Here is a 21,187-nt window from a genome sequence, read left to right on the forward strand (position 1 = left end):
TCTCACCTCATCTTGCAATGGTTTCCTAAAGGCAATTTTTAAATGTAAATTTACCTTTAAATTTGAAAATAAATCTCAAAGGTAATTTTTCAGCTGGGTAATCTTTATTTATGCCCGAGAATAAAGTTATAATAATAGTCCCCAAAGGGCCTATAGAAAATAGGTGAATTGAAGATAACTCAATAAATGTTTCTCAACATCACCAGCCAAGGATTTTCCAGAAAACTTGGTGTTAGAAAAGTATTGAACATTTATTTTTACCAAACTCCAGGTTCTCAAGAAATAACTAGATGAGAATTTCACATACAAATGTTTGTTTCCACAGCTATCTGAGACGGAAAAAAGAACCAAAATAAAATAAAAATGAAAACCACTTGGATTTCTAACCATGATTATAATTGTATTCATCCCAGAATTTTTAAAGGTTTAAACATGTTTAGAAAAGTGGTTTCTTCTTAGATCAGGATCAGGAACTTCAGCCCTCTTGGGAAAGGCCAGCCTGTGGTAAGCTAGCTGGCAACAGGGGTGGAAGTGCCAGAAATATCAGTGGGAAGACAACGAGTCTGAGATTCTTGTGTGATTCAACAATTTGCTTGAGTTTGGAATTACTACTATATCATGGAATGAAACCAGAAAGATCATTATTCACACTTCATACATTTATTTCTTTCTAGCTTTGTAAATCTTTTCTGAAAGTCATATTCTTAACTAGAGGTATCCAGTTAATTAAATCACAAGGACTTTGTATCAAGTAACAAAAAGAATTCATTTCTTCTAAATCGAGCTGGTGGGGCCATTTTCATCTTTCTTGGGACAAGCATTCAGTGAAAACAGAATCAGCGTGCATCCAGGTTGAGTTTTACTATAATCTCTCTACTGTGAAAGGTTTGAGCACATTGCTGGCGTTTAAATTATTAATAATTAATGCAGTGTCACTTAATATTCTATTTGCCTGTTACCAGTTTTTTTCTAATGAACAGCTCAGATTACTCAATGGACTCTTAAGAATGGGCTGCTAGATCTCACAATAATATTTAGAGACTCATGTACAACTATACCTATTCCCACCTTTTCCTGCCTGACTTCATAGGAGGAGATAGGTCTCTAGTCCAAGATGAATCACCGATCTGTACTCTAAATGTTTACATGGAATTAACTTTACCATTTGGCTCACCTCCTAAACTATTGCTTTGGAATTTTTTTCTCTCAGCAAATGCTACCATCTTGCATCACTTTCCTTCCCATTCCTATACCTACACTCCATCCAATCCACCAGCGTCCAATTCATTTTACTAATTCAACATTAACTGATTACCTTCAGCTAGTTCCACATCTTCAATGACCATCTGTATACCCAGTAAGGCAAAATCTTGACCTTCACAACTGTTTCCAACTTGTAATAACTTCTGTGACTCACAATACCCTCAAACTTTACATGTTAAAATTCAATTGTTTCTTTCCTCCAGCTTGGCCTCGTACATATTTCCTGTCCTACTGAGTGAGCAGTAGAGTCAAGGTAGAATTAAGAATACTGATTACTTAGATTCCCCGCACCCCCCCCCCCCAGGTTTCTATACTAGACTATGTAGTCAATAAATTTTGAAGAAAAAAATGACCCTTTATAAGTACTCCAACTTAACTTTTGTATTAATGATCTATTTCTATGGAACAAATTTTCACACACTTAGTGGCTTTAAACAACATGTATTTATTATCTCAAAGTTCCTCTGGGTTAGATGTCCAAGCATGGCTTAGCTGGGTCCTTTGCTCAAGGTTTCACAAAGCTGCCATCAAGGTGTAGGCTGGGGCTGAGATCCTCTTCCAAGCTCACTGGTTGTTGGCGAAATTCATTCCCTTGAAACTGTAGAACTTGTGGCAGCTTGCTTATTCAAGGCCAGGGGAAGAGAGAGTCTCTGACTCATTCACTCTTTTTTAAAAGGCTTATCTGATGAGGTCAGGCCCAACCAGGTAGTATCCTTTTGACTGACTCAAAGTCACCTGATTAAGAACCAGAAACCTCTTCACCTTTGCCATGTAATATAACATAATCATGGAAGAGACTATCTTATTCTTTCTGCCATATCCTATCAGTTAGAAGCAAGTTATAAGTCCCCCAGTTAAGGAGACAGTCAGGGTGTAGACCATTGGGGATCATTCTATAATTCTATCTGCCACCGCTTAATTAAAAAAAAATATATGAGTGATGAGAAAAACCATTAAATGTAATTTTGAGATATTAAAATGTTGACTATAGAGAAGAAAAGTATAGAACTTGAACATCTCCAAGTTTAGTGGAAATGGCACATATTTTGAAGATGGTGAAAATGGTTTCCTATGCCTAGCCTTACATTTACTGCCTTGGGCAGGAGATATACCCAAGAACCTAAACTTTAGATCATATTATATGCACCTAAATGGAATAATCAGAGACGTTGTTTTGAAAGACAGACATTTAATTACATAACTGTCTTCACTTGCAAACCATCTTACTATGTGTTAGTTTCATTTGCATTAGAGAGAAAAAAAACATCATTTTATGAATGTAAGTAAGTTATATGTGTTCCCTCAGGGTCCATAATTTTGACTTTTCCTCTCTTTTTTTCTTCTAATACTTTTGGCAGACAGTGGTTTTCCTCTGATTAAAAAGTGTTTAATCTTTCCTCCGGATAGGTATTTCAGGTATCTTGTAAAGTTGTGTTCTTACAGCATACAATGGAATACCTACAGAGGTTCCTAGATCCTCGACACCCCCCTTTCTGCCCCATATCATCTCTAGCTCCTTTTCCTGGATGTATCACACAGATGCTCTTGGAGTTAACGCAGGCGTCATTAGAACATGAGATGCATAAGAATCCTGCCACTTTTAGGTCCTGCTTCTTAGGGAAAACTGTTCCACTGGTACTTAGTAAAAACACAATGTGACTTGGTGAATTTCTTTCTTTCTCTTGACATTGGCAATGATCAGGCAATGCCCATGGTATACGATCCATGTGAGGTCGGCTTGCAAATCCCTAGAGATATGTGGTTACTTCTCTACTTTCCCTCTCTTTTGCTTGGGCAACTGCCACATTGATGCACTGGAGCCACTCTTCTGCATTCTTCTCATCCTTGGCCTTGAAAACATAGGTTTTATTGTCTGTGAAGATTTCAAAAGCCCGAGGGAGGGAGCGGTCCCTGCGTTTCCTGGCCACAACTTTCACACTCTGTACTTTGCTGAGTTCTATTGGGGAGTCATCAGGATCATCTTTCTGAAATGCATATGGGAAGGAGAGAACATGAGCTGGCTCCCAGGGTATGAAAAGATCTCTGGCAACTGGAGACTTTTTTAAGAGGATCAGAATCCTTTCACTGAATATAGTTCATAACCTTTGGTATTTTGAATGCTAAGGCCTCAATGAGTCATTAAAACAATGGAAGGAGTGAGCAATTGGCCCTATGTTACTGTCTATTAAGTTGGCACAGATGGCTAATTTATAAAAACTTATTATTTGGTGGGATTTGGGGGAATGTTTAATTCATTTTCTTTGATTTTATGTCATTTTTATTGATATCAACACTGTATCAATAGAGCAAAAAGCAATGGTACAGTTAAAGTACTATTAATTCAGAATTTGAGACAGTTTGGGAAGCATGAAAATGAATTTTCCTTTGTATTATCTCTGAGAAAGGTGTATGAATTGAATAAACAGGGTTCTAATGTTTAAGTAAATCAAACTGTTTTTGAAATACACTGGAGCTTTGGAAGTATGATTTGTCTACAAACATTTAGTGAAAGAATACTTGATGATTTACATTTTTCTTTAATTTTTTAAAATTTTTATTTATTTATGATAGTCACACACACAGAGAGAGAGAGAGAGAGGCAGAGACACAGGCAGAGGGAGAAGCAGGCTCCACGCACCAGGAGCCCGACGTGGGTTTCGATCCCGGGTCTCCTAGGATCCCGGCCCTGGGCCAAAGGCAGGCGCCAAACCGCTGCGCCACCCAGGGATCCCTGATTTACATTTTTCTTGCATCAACACAGAGCCTCAAAGATCCCTGCTGCAACACAGGAGGGTCATCACAACAGGCTAGTATGAATAGTTTCAAAAGAGCAAGTACTTCTTTACAGCAATTTCTTTAAAACCCCTGAATACATTTGTCTACCGGAGGACTTGCCTGAGCCTGAGGCTCTTGCCAGCTCTCCTTTCCCACCTCCCCTATACAACTACCTTTCTTTCACCTTCCAATGAAAAGGCACCCTTCTCACTCATCCCAAAGTTACCATGGTCTATCATCCAACTTGGAAAAATCTCAGGAGGATCAAACAAGTGAGAAAAGCAATTGAAAATACTGTTGCTGGGGAAGCGTCTTTCAACCAAAGCAATACAACCACTCCCCAGCTGTTTCGTTAAGAGGAGCATTTCCAACAGCATTTCACTTTTTAATGGTTAGTACCCATTTATAACATTTTGTATTATACTCATGACTTTTCAGAAGTGATAGTCTTAAAAATATAATAATAAAATATTAATACTTAGAGACTGATGTCACAAAATATTAAAATAAATTTCAATTTATATAGATAATTTTACTGCAGTGAAAAATGATTGGGTGATCAGGATAAAATACTGTGGAGCAGGTAGGAAACAATATGACTTGAAGGAAAAAGGATACCGTGTAAACACTGCGGTAAGAGATGAACTAATTTGTTTATATTTTTAAATGGATGGTCGTAGGTGCCAAATTGCTATGGTATGTTATTCCAATGGTTATATTTGAAGGAGAAGTGTGAACTTTTTATTTTAAAATGATAATATTGGGATCCCTGGGTGGCGCAGCGGTTTGGTGCCTGCCTTTGGCCCAGGGAGCGATCCTGGAGACCCGGGATCGAATCCCACATCAGGCTCCCGGTGCATGGAGCCTGCTTCTCCATCTGCCTGTGTCTCTGCCTCTCTCTCTCTCTCTCTCTCTGTGACTATCATAAATAAATAAAAAATTAAAAAATAAAATAAAATGATAATATTTTCAGTTCAACAGAAATTACGATTTGGACAACTTCTTAAACGTAGGATAAACTTAAAATGCTGCGAGATTGCACAGATTTTCAAAATTCTTTTAGGGAATAGAATAAAGTTTGAAGATACTTGTACTAGATAATACTTTGTTAACGCAATTTGGTCTAAAGTAAATATCTGTCAGTGATAAGTTTGTATTTCTTTGAATTAGAGACTAGACATTGATACCTGGAGGAACTGATCAAGAAAACAAAAAGTTACCCTAATTCTCTGTAGTCTTTCAGTTCTTATTAAAAATGCACATTTTTCTCATTTACAAGAAAGGTCCTTTACTTTTAGTTTCTGTCGTTAATGTTTGTTTGTTTATTTATTTATTTATTTATTTATTTATTTATTTATTTATTGTTTTTAAATTATTATTTTTTTAATTGGAGTTCAATTTGCCAACATACAGCATATCACCCAGTGCTCATCCCGTCAAGTGCCCCCCTCAGAAAGGTCCTTTATGATGGGGCCGAAGTCTCAGGTGGCCTGGTGACCCCTGCTAGGTCACTGTGTCCCTGGGGGTGAGCGGGAATTTGCTGTGGTCCTTCTACTGCATTATATTATTTCTCAATATTTGAGCCACATGTTCCATCACATTTCTGAAATGTCAAACCATTATTTCCCAATAAAGATGTCAAACAAGTTAGCCAATTATAAAGTAGTTTATTCTTTAAGCTTTCTTAAAAAGCTCTGAATCAAGAAGTATAAAGGTTATTATCTGAGCTCAGGAAAAATATTCTTATGCACAAACTCTGCTCTGACTCAAGGGATCGGAAAAATCACTGTATCTTAACTTCTATTTCTGATTTCTTTTAAAAAACAGGAAATTCAGATGGTCATTTTTAGATACTTTAAAAGTACTTCAATGTGGAGCTATGCTAAGAAGAGTTTCTTTAAACCTCCCACCACGGTCTGAATCGAGCACACCATTATGCTTCTCCTTCAAAAAGATCTTCAGCCACAGAAAAGTCCACCTGTATATTTGATAATACCCACAGACGAAGAAAGTAGCATGAGCTTAGCGTAGGTATCACCAACTTCTTTCATTCAAAAAGTTAACATGAAGTTTTAGTAACTAAAGAAGTGTTGATCAAAATTTGTCATAATTCAGATATACTATGTTCCTGTTGAGTAAAATGTTCAAATAAATTTTATAATGAGCACTCCAAAGATATAGTGCGAATGTGCTCAGTGAATCGTGATTTTTAAATACTTTAAAATCTTTCATTATTTAAATTCAAACATAGTTTGGTTTGCCACTGACTGTATTGTAAGTGTTCATGGGACGCAGGACAGTACACTCATTTAATAACATGCTCCGATGTCATACTGTCTGTGTCAGACTCCAGTTTTATTCCTTTTTACCTTACTGGCTCTATCTTTGGTCAAGCTGATCAGTGTGTGTGTCTCTCCCTCACAAGGGGAAGGGAGTAGGGTGGGGCTTGATGTTACATGATGTTAAATGCTATATGGTGGAACAACTTTGAGATATGCTAGTTAACCAAAATTAAGTGGGCTATCTCCTGCGAGACTTGTCAGAGCCTTTAGCTCCTTTGTATCTCACAGATAACTTTGATGAGGACCAAGACCGACACCTGGTAATGACTGACAGACCCTGGGTTTTAAAGGCCACCAGCGGAACACAGTGGGCAGAGAGGCCAGCGCAGGGTGCTGTATGCGTGTTCTTTGGGGCATCTTTGTGCAGGAGTGGATGACCACATGTACATATGCACATGCTTTCTCCATCGCTCTGATTCTGGGGCTCAAATAATATCTGTAAAAGGGGGGACATGACAGAAATCCAAAGGCCAAGGTCTTGCCCTTCCTGGCCTGCCTACCAGCAAGATAAAGACAGAAAGTACCTCCGCTGCCCACTCAAGTCAGATCCTACAAGGCTTTCTTGGGTCAGACAACCTGGTATCTGCTCCTCCTGGGAAAGACACAGGCAAGTGAGGGCTCTCACTGTGCACTGTGCAAGGGGCCTCCGGGATCACCCCCCACCCCCAGAGGAGTAGGCTTCCATTCGCTGGCAGGGAGGGAGGGAGGGAAAGGCACCCCAGACTTACCCGTCTGTAATGCAGCAATAACAATAATGCTGACCTCAAAGGACTCTTCTGAAGGTTTTTAAATTTTGTTTATTTGACAGAGAGAGAGAGAGAGAGAGAGAGAGGCAAAGCAGAGGGAGTAGAAGGCAGAGAGAGAGGGAGAAGCAGGCTCTCATGTGGGGCTCGATTCCAGGACCCTGGTATCATGACCTGAGCAGAAGGCAGATGCTTAACCGACTGACCCACCTAGGCACCACCCCCACTTTTTAAAGAAGATTTTAGGGTAGCCCGAGTGGCTCAGTGGTTTAGTGCTGCCTTCGGCCCAGGGCATGATCCTGGGGTCCCGGGATCGAGTCCCACGTCGGGCCTCCCTGCATGGAGCCTGCTTCTCCCTCTGCCTGTGTCTCTGCCTCTCTGTCTCTCTGTTTCTCATGAATAAATAAATAAAATCTTTAAAAAAAATAAAGAAGATTTTATTTATTTATTTGACAAAGAGAGAGAGAGAGAGAGAGAGTTCTGAGGATTCTTTCAGGCAACCCAGTGTGGCATGCAATAAGCTGTTATCATTATATTCACAATATCCAAGAAGTACGTCAAGATTTCTTTCTCTCTGATCCTGAATGAGTAGAATTTAATGATAAATAAAACTGACTTGAAAAGAAGAGAATAGCTTCGCATTGCTGATTGGAATAGAATGCTATTTCAGAAGTTTCCTACTCAAAATCCAGAGCACAGATATTTACTGAGCATCCTACTTCAGACTGAAAATGATATTCAATGAATATTTATTAATTCTTTTAGAATCCCATTCTAGTTATTATCTGGGTATTAAGTGAAGGGTGATAATGGTTTTCCCTAACCAGAACTGACCTTTGTTGACTACAAGAAGTACTTAAGATAAATCAGCCTTTGTTTCTTTCTCCCAGCCTGCTGTCTCTCTTCCCTGGGTCTCTGCCTCCAGATATAACCTTTAGTTCTAAAGGAAATCAGGGCCAATGTCATACGCTATTAATTTATGTGAGTGATCTATAAGGAAACAAAAGAAACACTGTTCAAGTCAAGCTCATTGGTAGGAGCTCATCTTCAGTAGTTCATCTTCTAAAACTTAAGTCAACTTTTAAAAAGATCTCCCCTAATAAACCAAAGAGAAAAAGTGAACCGACTAACATAAGACCAAACAGAATAGACAGTCCAGGGAACGTATGCAAAAAAACGCCGACACTGTAAAATTATAAATGGAAAAGGGCAAATTATTGGCGTTTTAACTCGAGACAAAATGCCTAGCTGGTTGGTGGAGATGGAGACCTTAGAAATACGAGTATAAAAGACAAGGGGGAAACTTACAGACTTTCCTTTTTGAAACAGAAGTTGATTTCCAGCCAGTGTAAAATAACGAGTTTTCCACCTCTTGATGAACTTCCATCGGACTTGCTTCTCTTTAAGTTTTCCTTCTATGAGAGGCTGGCCATCTTGATTTATAACTGTTGAAGGTAAGAGAATGATCAAGCCGTTTATTTCCCATTATTTGTTTGGCAAGCGATCAAAAGTCAGAATTATACAACAAACCAGAACCCAGGAAAGTATATTTGGAAAGTGCGGTAGTAAATTATGAATTTGGTTAACCTTTCCCCCTTTTGTCCCTAAAGGAATGCACAATTTAGATATGATGATGGGAACCCGTTGAAAGCCCTCATTGAGATTTTCAAAAGGAATAGAGTTCACAAAAAAGAGCATCTGGTTAGCAGCTTTTAAGATGTAGCCAGATATTCAACTTTCTGTGCTTAACTCTTTTGTTTCACATTAACTGCTCACACAAGCTGCTTAGAAGTATAGCTCTATAAATAATCATAAATCAAGGATATTTAGCTATTTGGCAGCAAAAGCTGAAGAAATGCCCCTGAAGATGTGTTTTTCCTGAAGACATAACATCGCAAAGGCCAGCCCAACTCTTTTGAACGTGGTATTTCCACTTGGGAACACATGTCCTCCCTCTCCATTCTGCATACGCCCATCTCCGCCCAATCAACAACTAATCATTTCAGGTGTCAACCTAGATGTTGCTTCTTTTAGGAGAACTTCCCCAATCCCAGACGAGGGCGGATTCACCTGCCATATGTTCTCATCACATCTGGCATGTTTTTTTTTGTTTTTGTGTGTGTGTTTTTTTTTTTTTTTTTTTTTTTACATCAAGAATCATTGGTAGATAGTTATTGGTATTTATCTGATTCACATGTGTCTTTCCCTTTGAACTGAAAACTCTACAAGGGCAAATTTTTGCTTTGTTCACCGATGTATCACCCGACACCTAGTATAGTAGTGCCTGACGAACATAGGGAATCTGTATTTGTTGACTGAAAAGGTTAATTTTACAGTGAGGTAGAGTGTGTACGATAACGTGTAATCATGGAATTAGAAGATGTGTCACAATGCCAGAAGTCAAAAGTTACAATGCTGAACTGAAGAGTTTCATTTATTTTGCCAACTACACAAGATTCACTCTCCAAATTCACAGGCGAGCATCTGATTTCTGGGGATTATGCAATATTTACTTACATACATTATGTTCAATTTTCATAATGCTTTGAATGTAATGAAATGTGTTCCATCACTTAGAAATCCAGACAGTGCCTGTTTGACCATAGAAACACAACCCATTCTTGCTATCCTATTGTTTCTCTTTTCCAATACAGGTCAAGGGACTACTTCAGACCAGGAGGATTTGTCCATCTTGACAGTATTTTCAGGATAAGAATGATGCAATTTACAGCATGGATAGTTTTCATAAACAAAGTTCTACTAAGGCTAGTTTGGCCCTTTTCCCCCCTGTCTGATGAATGTTCAATGGAATGTTCTATTGTCAATCCCAATAAGGCTAAACACTGCAAACATCAAATATACCGTTAGATAGTGACAGGGCTATGATGAAAATGAATTGGGAGTGACATGGGTGTTGGTGCCCGCACACATAGGTTGTCAGGAAATAGCCTGGACGTTTGAAGGGAACTTCAATCTGAGACTTCACTGTTGAGAAGTCTCCTGTCTTTGGAGGAGCTTCATGGCGGCGAGCATGGTGCACAGCAGAGCATAGAGAGAGCAGGAACTCAAGAAATATTGACTATCAATTTCAAGAAAATTATTTCAGAGCTCTGCCTTGAAATCATCTGATTAGGAATCATCTGATTTAGACTATTAATACAGTAATGCTCTTTGGAAATTGAAATGTCCCATCAACATGGTGCTTGCTCCTTTTGTATGGCCTCTACACTCAGCGGTTACCTCGGACAGAGCACTTAGGACAGATGCTCTGTCTTTCCTGTGCTGCGTGGCCTAGAGAGCCAGAACAGCCTCACAGTGTTGGCCTGGACCGTGGGTTCAGTGTTTACTAACTGCATGCTCTTGAGGCACGAAAGGGGCAGCAGTCCCTCTGAGAGGAAGAACAGAAGGTCCAAAGGGAGATCCAAGAAAAAAGGAAAACACACTCTAAGCAAACAATGAAAAGCCCAGGCCAAAACTTACATTAAAATCTTTCCTAAAACATCCATTTCTTATGCTTTCAAATCAGAAAAAAAATCGCTAATCTAATTATGATGTCCGAGGATTTTTGAATAAGAATTCAGAAGAGTTATATTTGAGTCCTTTCAACTATAGTTTTCTGATCAGCAAGATCCCACCTGCTTTGCAAAGATGATGCGATCAAAAGTCAAAATTAAGAAACTTATGTGAGGACACCGGGTAAGTAAACGCTACGGCCCCCTCCGTCCTCTGCTTTTAGTAGACTTTACCACATAGTTTGTAATCCCATTGCTTTCTTGCCAAGGTTTTCATGGTAAGATGATTGAACGTAATGGCTTCATAACAGCACATTTTTCTAGTGTCAATCTTCTATATTTACTCAAAGAAGCATTTGAAATAGTCATGATACCTGAGCTGATTAGAAATCATGGTTGACTTAAATAATATTTAAGCCCATGGATCCTTCTGGATCTGACATAGGGGATTTTCTTCAAGTATTTCTCCTCAAGGCAGGTCCAAATGTTGCACTTGGGGCACCTGGGTGGCTCAGTCGGTTAAGCATCTAATTCTTGATTTCGGTTCAGGTCATGATCTCAGGGTTGGGAGATCCAGCCCCTCACTGGGCTCCACACACTGGGCATGGACCCTGCTTAAGATTCTCTCTCTCCCTCTCCCTCAGCCCTTCCCCTCGCTCACTCTCTCTTTCCCTCTCTCTTACTCTCACTCTTAAAAAAAAAAAAGACTTTACAAATGTTGCACTTGAAGAGTATGTGACAAAGGTTTTCAAGGAGCACTTGGCAAAATAGTTGAAGGAATTGTTTGAGATACAGAGTGGATAGGATCTCACACCCACAGACCGAACATAATGACCATAATGACCATGAAAGACTCAAGACGAAATGATAGGATTACTGGAGATCAAAAAGATGAAGGACTGCCGAGAAATTCTGCTGAACAGAGGCTTTCCATTATATAGCCCAGCCAAAATTACCCCAGGGAAAAAGTCCACGGAAAGGGCTGTAGGAAGGAAATGTTAGCAGAACTTTAAAGTAGCTGCGTGTGAGGGCCTGAATTTAGGGGTCGGAGTCAGCTTCTGATAGTTTTGTAAAAGCCAGACTATTTGTAGCTCTGGGATTAATTTAAAAATAGTTTCAGAAGTTAAAAAAAAAAAGAGACTTAAAAACGCTCCACCTACTATTCCATATCTTAATTTTATTTTGCAGTGATATCTAGCACGTGCACAAGAGGCCAAGTGTCAGTTTAATAGGTCTACTGCCCGTATCATGTCCTTATCAGCAATAGTTCTCATGATAACACTATCTTCATGATCAAAACGAGGAATTAATTCTTTCCAAGAATGATCATATCCTATTTGAAAAATAGCATATGTGGAATGAGACTGAGAGAATAATCACGTGCCTGAAACTATGTAACACATGCAGGATGTGCAAATCTTTTCTCACTCGCCAACTAATGCATTAGTTCATTGAAGGGCCACCATTGGGCTAAGACATTCTCTGCCAACCCAGATCTGTTCTTCTCTTCGTCAGTTAGCTGAAAAGCTATGGAAAATTAAACTGAATTCCCTCGTGCAATTGGAACCCAAACTGTTAGCGTGCTTACCAACTTAGAAGTCTTTCTGAGTGTTAATACAAATGTTTATACACTAATTGTATTTCTTTTGGGCACCAAGGGTTGAAGATATTTATGTCAATAAAAAATGAACTTTGAAGGCATTAATCTGACTCAGTGTGATGTTGGTAAGAGCGAAATAGTACCAGGCAGAGACCTCAAAGTTGAGAAGCCCCTCGGCAGGGAGAGCAAAGCAGTAAAGAATAGTCCTCTGTTCATCCGCCAACCATCCAGCCACCCCCGCACATACTCCTGAGCACAGATAAGCTGAAAGGCACTGTGCTTGGATCTGAGCGGGTGACAATGTCCAGTTCAGAGGGAGCTTGAATTTATCATCTTGCAGGTGAGGTAAAGTATTTTTACAAATTACACAGCTCAATGTGGAGTTTGGCAAGTGCCACCGGAGAAGTAAAAGCCAAGCACTACGATACTCAAAGAAAGGAAATTCTACTTCTGGCTGGGAGGAGGTGACATGGGGACTGGGCCTGTGCTAAGGAAGAGAAAAAGGGTATTTAGGAAGAGGGAAAAGGGCAGAGGTACAAGGGGTGTGTGTAAGGGAAAGCTCGTGAAAAGAAAAGAACGTAAAGAATCTGAAAAAAATCCATGAGCTCAGAAGCAAGTTTATAAAGCACTTGCCCTGGGACAAAGCCATGAGGACTGAGGGTATGAAGGCAATTCAAGGTTTTCTTGGTGTAAGATCCAGGAAAGAGACTGGGTAACAAACTGTCATGGGGAGGTCATATTGGACTTCAGTTGTAGGTCCTTTTGAAGACTCACTAGAAAGGACTTTGCTTTTCTTAAGGACTAAGCAGGAGCCCAGAACCTGTGAAGGTCCTGCTGGCACAGGCACGAAGCCCCCCGGGGCCCCAGATGGGATCAGTTACGTATCACAGAGTCTCAGCAGGAAACAGAGGACACTTCACGCTGGGTAATTGAGGGGAGTTAATAAAGGGACTATTTACACAGATGTGAGCAAGGTGTAGGAAAAGCACCCTCGTGCTCTGGGCCAGGAGCCACAGGGACACCTAACACGCCTCTGCATGAAGAGGAAAGGGGAGAGAGCAGTGAGGACCCAGAGGGAAAGCTGTGGGCAGAACACCGACTCACAGGAGCTGTGGCCCTGGGCATAGGGCACAGTCAACCTGCAGCAACCAAGGGGAGGGGAATCTGGGAAGAAATGACCCAACCCCACTCTGCTCCCTCCCTCTGATCTCCTGCCTTTGTCCTAGTGGTCAGCTGTAACCGAAAGCCGGAGGTAAGGGAGACTGGGACACTTCTTAACTGGGCAGAGGAGGCAGGAGAGCTTCCTGGAGTAAATGTATCTGAGCTGAATTCTGAAGAACAAGTAACGGTGATGAACATGAAGGGAGAAGAGGCATACTGAAAAAACAAACAAACAAACAAACAAGAACAAAAACAAAAACCATAGGCAAAGGGCCGCAGCTTAGAGACGGGTTGTGCAATGCATTCTAGAAACTAATTCATTCTATGAGATGGGACTTGGAGGAGCGGAGATGGTGTGAAAGTCGAGGAGAGGCCAATTCTTAAGGGTCCTGGACATTGAGCAAATTGGAATCTCAGGCTTTGCAATGAAACATAATGAAAAATAATAATTTCTGTAGTCACATAACTTTTATCTCAAGAGCACTAGAGTTTCCTTGAGTCAAGGTCTCCATCTTGTTTTAAGCGTTCTTGCAATTCGGAATATGTCTTCAGTCATTTATCGCTTAATTTAAACATGGTGCGCTGAATGCCACGTTCACTCGCCACACAGGGCTACGCCAGCAACTTTCTCTGGTATAGGCCTATAGTTTATGAGATGAGGGCAGTGGTTTTGAAGCCAGACCTCAACTGGAGTCCAGAATCTGCTACTTAACAACTGACAGGTCTTGCGCAAGTTACTCCACTGAGCTTCAGGTTTATCTTCTCTAGGGTTGTCACGCTTAACACCAAGGCCACCATGAATGGCTGTGCAGTTGGCCACTGCACAGGAGCACTCAGTCAAGGTCATGAGTAGAGGCTGAAATTCAGCTTGTATTTTGCTGTTCAAGTCAAACACCCCCAAGTGGATTTCATCCACCATAATAAATAAAGACACATGAAAATGCCATTAAGTTCACAGTGGCCTTGCTTAACCAAATGGCTGGTATATTGTAAGGGGATCAATAAATAGTAGCTACTATCATCATGACCATGATATCATCATCAACATAAAATGATGCTCATCATCCTTTTACTGTGATGATGAACAGATGGTTCTTATAAATCCCATATCCTAATGGCTCCAGGATAAAACCTGCCTCCATCCCCCCAAATCAGGAATGTAGTGAAATCCACATGAAGATGTTGGAATAATGAGAGAATTCAGGGTGAGGCAGTGAACACCTTTAAGGTTCAAGGACTTCAGGCTTTGAACTTAAGGTGTGAGGGGGATTTCAAAGAGTCTCAAAAGGGAGGTGAACTCTCCTGTTTTTGTGTGACAAATTAATTTATTCACTAATACTGCCATTTTCAAGCCAATCCAGTATGGATTGGGCTGCATTGGGAGTGGTTTCCACACCATCTGAGGATGCTCCCCTTTCTTCCAGACTTCCTGCTTGTTTTTATGATGGTAGATGGTAACCCCCATATAACTACTATTCACATTGCACAGTGACTTCCATCCAGACTCAGAGACTCAGAACTCCCTGATACTGTGTGTTTTTTGGATTATGTAACTTTTGTCTCGAAAACATTGCGCTGTGCATGAATAACCCATAATGGAGACTGCCATGAATTTCATTTGTGATATTTGAGTTCTTAGATATTCTTTCCTGATTGTTAAAGATACATATACCTACAAAAGAAGGCATATTCTGGAAGAAAAAAAATATATAAATGTCAAATACTTAGTTTTCTGAAAAAGAACAGAGAAAATGCATTTTTAAAAAAATTTCCCTTGAAATTACTGCTTCTGGGAATTATAACTCCTATACAGTCTGTGGGGAATTTCTTTGTGTGCACTGAGATTTACTTGAATTCCCTTCCACAGTTTTACCTATTTTTTGTAATGTGTCAGTTCTAATAAAGGCAACTCTAATTATAGAGGAAATGCTTAAAGAAGGATAGAAGCATTAAATGAGGAGGTTATAGGAGTCACATTTAGTAAACTGAGTGTCTGTGGTTTTTGAAATCACTAAGGATCATCACGAATGGTATGTTTCTAATGAACATCTAGGCGTTATTTTAGAGTGCCATATTTCTTTATCTGTAGTAGATGAAGCAGGAGGTACAATCCAGCATAGGTTTTGAAACATCCTTCAAGATGCCGAGGGTCCAGAATAGGACAGACAAACTCAATTTGACAGCAGCCCTTTGAGCACACTTCCACATTTAACTGAATGGCTTCCCTCCTCAATAATTTTATACCTGTCAAAACGTAGTATGCTTTCTAGGCTTCTCTATCAGTCATGGAAATGTTGATCTACAGAAGCCTCAGAACTGCTATTTTATAAGCCCGTAGAACAGTGTTTTCCAGACTGTTCTGAGGGCCACCTACATTGGAGTTACTTGCTGGTTTGTTGAAATGCACCTTCCAAGGTACCGCCCAAACCTTTTGAATCATATTTTTAGGGTGGGGTGAGGGACCTTACATTTTTAATAAGATCCCTAGGTGACTCTCCTGTAGCCCAAGAACTTAGGAAATGAAAGAAGCCTCATGGCAAATGACAGTAACAGGTCACATAATACACAAAACAGTTAAACTGCAAAACCAAAAATGGGAAGAAAATTGGTATAACCTTTCCGTGAAATTAAAAAACAGGATAGCAGTATGAGGTAGCAGGCACATCCTTGGCTTAAATCAATAGCGTTAACGGAAAAAATGCTCAGAATCAATATTCGTGGAATTTGGCTTACTATTGTATCAGCTACTTGCTAAGAAGGTAACCTGTTCAGTAGTTTTGCGCAGCAAGCACGATCACCTTTGTGCCTTTATGGCAGCTATCAAGGAAGACTGGCCTGGACTTGCCCAGTAATGACTAGTAGGGGCCAATGGGAAAAGATCAGGGACAGTGGAAGTGAATGAAGATAATCGCTCAATTTTAGGATGGAATTTTGAATGAGGAAGGGTTCCAGACACATTTCTTATGTTGGGCTCACACTGCCATTCCGTTAATACGAGCTCATGGATGGCTCTTGCTGGCAGAGTTGGATTTACACGCTTGTAAATGTTGAGGGCTTTCTCACTCCCCTGTGGACTGTGGAGCTGCTTCCCTTGCAGAGGGAAAAATCCATCTGACATACTTGTCAGCTTGTTAGCATTGTTCAACTTGAACACATCCTAGCCATCATCCCAGCTTCCTGTACATTGCTGCTGTATTGGAACATCCTAAGGTGTTCTCTACAATGCTTTTGTGGAATGATTTAACACAAGTTCCATCTGTTGTGGTTCCAACTTTTTGGTAATAAATAGAAGTCTTACAATGTCTACATTGGAAACTTGATCTGTAACACGTATACATGTATGCCATCTCTCTCTGTGCTCTCATATTACTTTGAAAAGAACTTATTTAGGAAGATACTGTTAATTCAAAAGAATATGTTTGGCACAAAAATTACACCAGAAATGTTATAATACGAATTATCTGTCTCTTAAAATGAAACACTGTGAATTCATTAATTTGTTTTTTGTCATCATTTGCCTGAGAAAAATTTTACTGAAAATTCTCTGAGAAGATACAAACTTTGGATGTTCACTTATTTGACAAATATTTATTGAGCATTGTGTGCTAGGGGCTGAAGGTGGATGGATGAGGAGGGCTCCCTTCGTATAATTTACTATTTACCAGAGGAAATAGACATTAATCAAATAACCACATGTAGAAAACAAAACCAAAAACAAAAAACAAGACAGCAGGTGTAACGATTGTCATGAGAAGAAGGCTTTGAAGGTTTTGAAGACCCTTGTTATCATGGAGGTCACAGAAGGCTTCCCCATGGTGGTGAATTTGAATTGTAATGGGAAAAGCTAAAATCTCTATTAACCAGATGAACAGAGGAGAAACTGCACTCCGTACAAAAACCCAGTGGCAGGAAGAAGCAAGGTGTGTATGGGAAACTGAAAGAAGATCCTCCTAGCCTTAGCGGAGAGAGAGAATAGATGACATATGGGACAAGATGCTGCTGCAGAGGATGGGAGAGACCATGTGAGGCTGTGAGGGGCATGTTACAGTCTGGTCTTTAAACTAAGACCTGTGGGAAGCTGTTTTAAGGTTTCATGCAGGGGAGTAGGATCATCAGAGTTGTGTTTTGAGGAGATTGTTCTTGTTGCATCATGGGAGGCCAGCTGGCAGGGTTGAGTAGCTCATTTAGGAGGCTTTTTCCATTATTTTAGGGAAGAGGTGATGGTATCTTGCTCTATGTGATGGAGAGAGAGAGACAGGGTTGAGAGCCATTGAGAAGGTCAAATCCACAATGCTAAGTGAGGGGCTGGGTGGAGGTAGGGAGAGGGCAGTGGGTCTCTGACTGCTACAGTGGAATGATTGATGTGTTTACTCATGAAGAGAATGCTGGAAGACAACTTAGTCTTTTTCAGGGGCGAGGGAGGGACAATCATTTGAAATGAAATGAGCCTGAGATGCTTTTGAGGCAGCCAAGTAAGTGATGGGAGATGCAAATCCAGAGGTGGGAGGAGTGGCAAGCACCGCAGATACACATTTAGAAGCTGTCACAGAGAAGGGGCTGTTGAAGCTGTGGACCTGGTGAAGATTGACTGGGGAGAGGTTGTATGGTGAAAAGGAGAGGGGTCTCGGCAATGAGAGTCTGGATGGAGGAAGGCAGCCTGGAAAGCGGGTTGAAAGGACTATTTGGAGAGTAGGAGGGAGACCAGAGTGCTGCATCACACAGTTAAAAAGGGAAAATGCTGGAAGGAGGAGGAACTGGTCAGCAGAACTCAATGCTGCTCAAAGTCCATAAAGCAAGGATTGAAGCACACAGTACATGCGAGACTTACCTGCCTGAACCTGCCTGACTCCAGAGAGCACAGGGACAAAGGATTTAGAAGGCAGCTTAGAGCAGGTCTGGTCAGGAGGAGAAAGAGGCAAAGATATACAGAGTGAGCACTGACACTTCCTTTTGTCTTAGAGGAGGCAAGAGGCAGGGCAGCAGGTGGAGAAAAGGAGAGTGTAAGGCACTTTCCCTGAGTGAAAGCCAATGGCAGCCACCTGGCCCTGGACTCTTGTTTGTTGGAAGTTTTTTGATTACTGCTTCAATTTCCTTTCAGGGCAATTCTACCAAACATTTAAAGAAGAATTAACACCTATTCTTCTGAAGAGAATGGAAAGAAAACTTCCAAATTGGCTCTATGAGGCCAGCATTACCTTGATTCCCAAACCAGACAAAGATCCCAGTGAAGAGCAGAATTACAGATCAATATCCCTGATGAATATGGACGCAAAAATTCTTGCCAAGACACTAGCTAATAGGGTCCAACAGTACATCAAAAGGATTATTCACCACAACAAGTGGGATTCATTCCTGGGATGCAAGGATGGTTCAATGTCCACATATCAATCAATGTGATAGATCACATTAATCGAAGAAAGGACAAGAACCATATGATCCCTCAACTGATGGAGAAAAAGCATTTGACAAAGTACAGCATCCTTTCTTGATTAAAATTCTCCACAACGTAGGGATAGAGGGAACATACCTCAATATCATAAAAGCCATCTAGGGAAAGCCCAAAAAGAATATCATTCTCAGTGTGTGTGTGTGTGTGTGTGTGTGTGTGTGTGTGTGTGTGGAAACTTAAAGCTCTTCCCCTCACATCAGGAACATGACAGGGATGTCCACTCTCACCACTGTTGTTCACATAGTACTAGAAGTCCTAGTCTCAGCTATCGACAATGAAAAGAAATAAAAGCCATCCAAACTGGCAAAGAAGAAGTCAAACTCTCACTCTTCACAGATGACAAGATATTTGATGTGGAAAATCCAAGAGACTCCACCAAAAAATTGCTAGATCTCATATAGCAATTCATCAATGTGGCAGGAAATGAAATTAGTGCACAGAAATCAGTTGCATTTCTAGTCACCGACAATGAGACTGAAGAAAGAGAAATCAAGGAATTGATCCCAAGTATAATCGCATCAAAACCTGTATGATACCTAGGAATAAACCTAACCAAAGAGGTAAAGGATCTACACTATGAAAACTAAGGAACACTGATGCAAGAAATTGAGGAAGACACAAAGAGATGCGAAAATATTTCATGCTCATGGGTTGTAAGAATAAATATTGTTAAAATGTCTATGCTCCCCAGGGCAATCAACACATTCAGTGCAATCCCCATCAAAGTACCATAGACTTTTTTCACAGAGCTGGAACAAGTAATCCTAAAATTTGTATAGAACCAGAAAAGACCCTGAATAGCCAGAGGAATGTTGAAAAAGAAAGCCAAATCTAGTGGCATCACAATGCAGGGCTTTAAGCTCTATTACAAAGCTGTGGTCATCAGGACAGTGTGGTACTGGCACAAAAACAGACACACAGGTCAATGAGCAGAATAGAGAACCCAGAAATGGACCCAATGGTCAACTAATCTTTGACAAAGCAGGAGAGAATATCGAATGGAAAAAAGACAGTCACTTCAATAAAGGATGTTGGGACGATAGGACAGCCATATGCAGAAGAATGAAACTGGACCATTTTCTTACATCACACACAAAGATAAACTCAAAACGCATGAAAGACCTAAATGTGAGACAGGAATCCATCAAAATCCTAGAGGAGAACATAGACAGTGACCTCTTCGACCTTGGCTGCAGCAACTTCTTGCTAGACACGTCTCCAAAGGCAAGTGAGACAAAAGCAAAAATGAACTTGGTAGTTCATCAAGATAAGAAGCTTTTGTACAGCAAAGGATATAGTTGAAAAAGAAAACAAAATACAACCTACAGAGTGGTAGAAAATTTTTGCAAATGTCTTAACAGATAAAGGGCTAGTATCCAAGATCTATAAAGAACATATCAAACTCAACACCCAAGTACAAACAATCCAGTCAAGAAATGGGCAGAAGATATAAACAGACATTTCTCCAAAGAAGACCTACACGTGGCCAACAAGCACATGAAAAAGTGCTCAAAATCGCCTGTCATCAGGGAAATACGAATCAAAACTACAATGAGACATCACTTCACATCAGTCAGAAAGACTAAAATTAACAGGACAGGAAACAAAAGACGTTGGCGAAGATGTAGAGACAGGGGGAACCCTCTCCCACTGTGGATGGAAATGCAAACTGCTGCAGCCACTCTGGAAAAGAGCATGGAGGTTCCTCAAAAAGCTAAAAATAGAGCTGCCCTACGACCCAGAAATTGCACTATTGCATATTTATCTAAAGGTTACAAACATAGTGAACCAAAGGGGCATCTGTACCTAAATATTTAGAGCAGCAATGTCCATAGTAGCCAAACTATGGAAAGAGCCCAGAGGCCCATCGACAGATGAATGGATAGAGCAGTGGTCTATGTACAATGGAATGTTACTCAGCCATGGAAAGGATGAAATCCTACCATTCACACTGACGTGGATGGAACCGGATGGTATTACGCTAAGCGAAATAAGTCAATCAGAGAAAGACAATTATCGTATGATCTCACTCATATATGTAAATTAAGAAACAAAACAGGACCACAGGGCAAGGGAGGGAAAAATAAAATAAGTTTAAATCAGAGAGGGAGACAAAGTATAAGACACTCAACCGTCAACACAGTGAGGGGTGCTGGAGGGGAGGGGAGTGGGAGGATGGGGTAACTGCGTGAAGGGCATTGCGGAGGGCATGTGATGTGATGAGCACTGGGTGTTGTATGCAATGGATGAATAACTGAACTCTACATCTGAAACTAATGATACACTATATTTTAATTGAGTTTAAACAAAAGAAGGGATCCCTGGGTGGCTCAGCGGTTTAG

The 21,187-nt window shown here is 40.5% G+C and overlaps 1 protein-coding gene across 2 annotated transcripts in view; it reads right to left on the reverse strand.

Annotated features, from left to right (window-relative positions):
* Window positions 1-1,687: 1,687 nt before the first annotated feature.
* The window catches only part of VEPH1 (ventricular zone expressed PH domain containing 1), a 222,558-nt gene continuing 203,058 nt past the window's right edge, over window positions 1,688-21,187 (reverse strand). Inside the window, exons 13-14 of one of the 2 annotated variants that reach the window (XM_038571298.1) lie at window positions 8,432-8,568; window positions 1,688-3,248 (exon numbers count right to left, since the gene is read on the reverse strand). In XM_038571298.1, coding sequence (XP_038427226.1) covers window positions 3,012-3,248; window positions 8,432-8,568 — 374 coding nt within the window. In that variant the 3' untranslated portion in view covers window positions 1,688-3,011. The remainder of the gene's footprint in view (window positions 3,249-8,431; window positions 8,569-21,187) is intronic. The other variant, XM_038571299.1, reaches the window with a different exon arrangement.

The sequence above is a fragment of the Canis lupus genome, chromosome 23, assembly GCF_011100685.1.
Source record: "Canis lupus familiaris isolate Mischka breed German Shepherd chromosome 23, alternate assembly UU_Cfam_GSD_1.0, whole genome shotgun sequence".
Classification (NCBI taxonomy): Eukaryota; Metazoa; Chordata; class Mammalia; order Carnivora; family Canidae; genus Canis; species Canis lupus.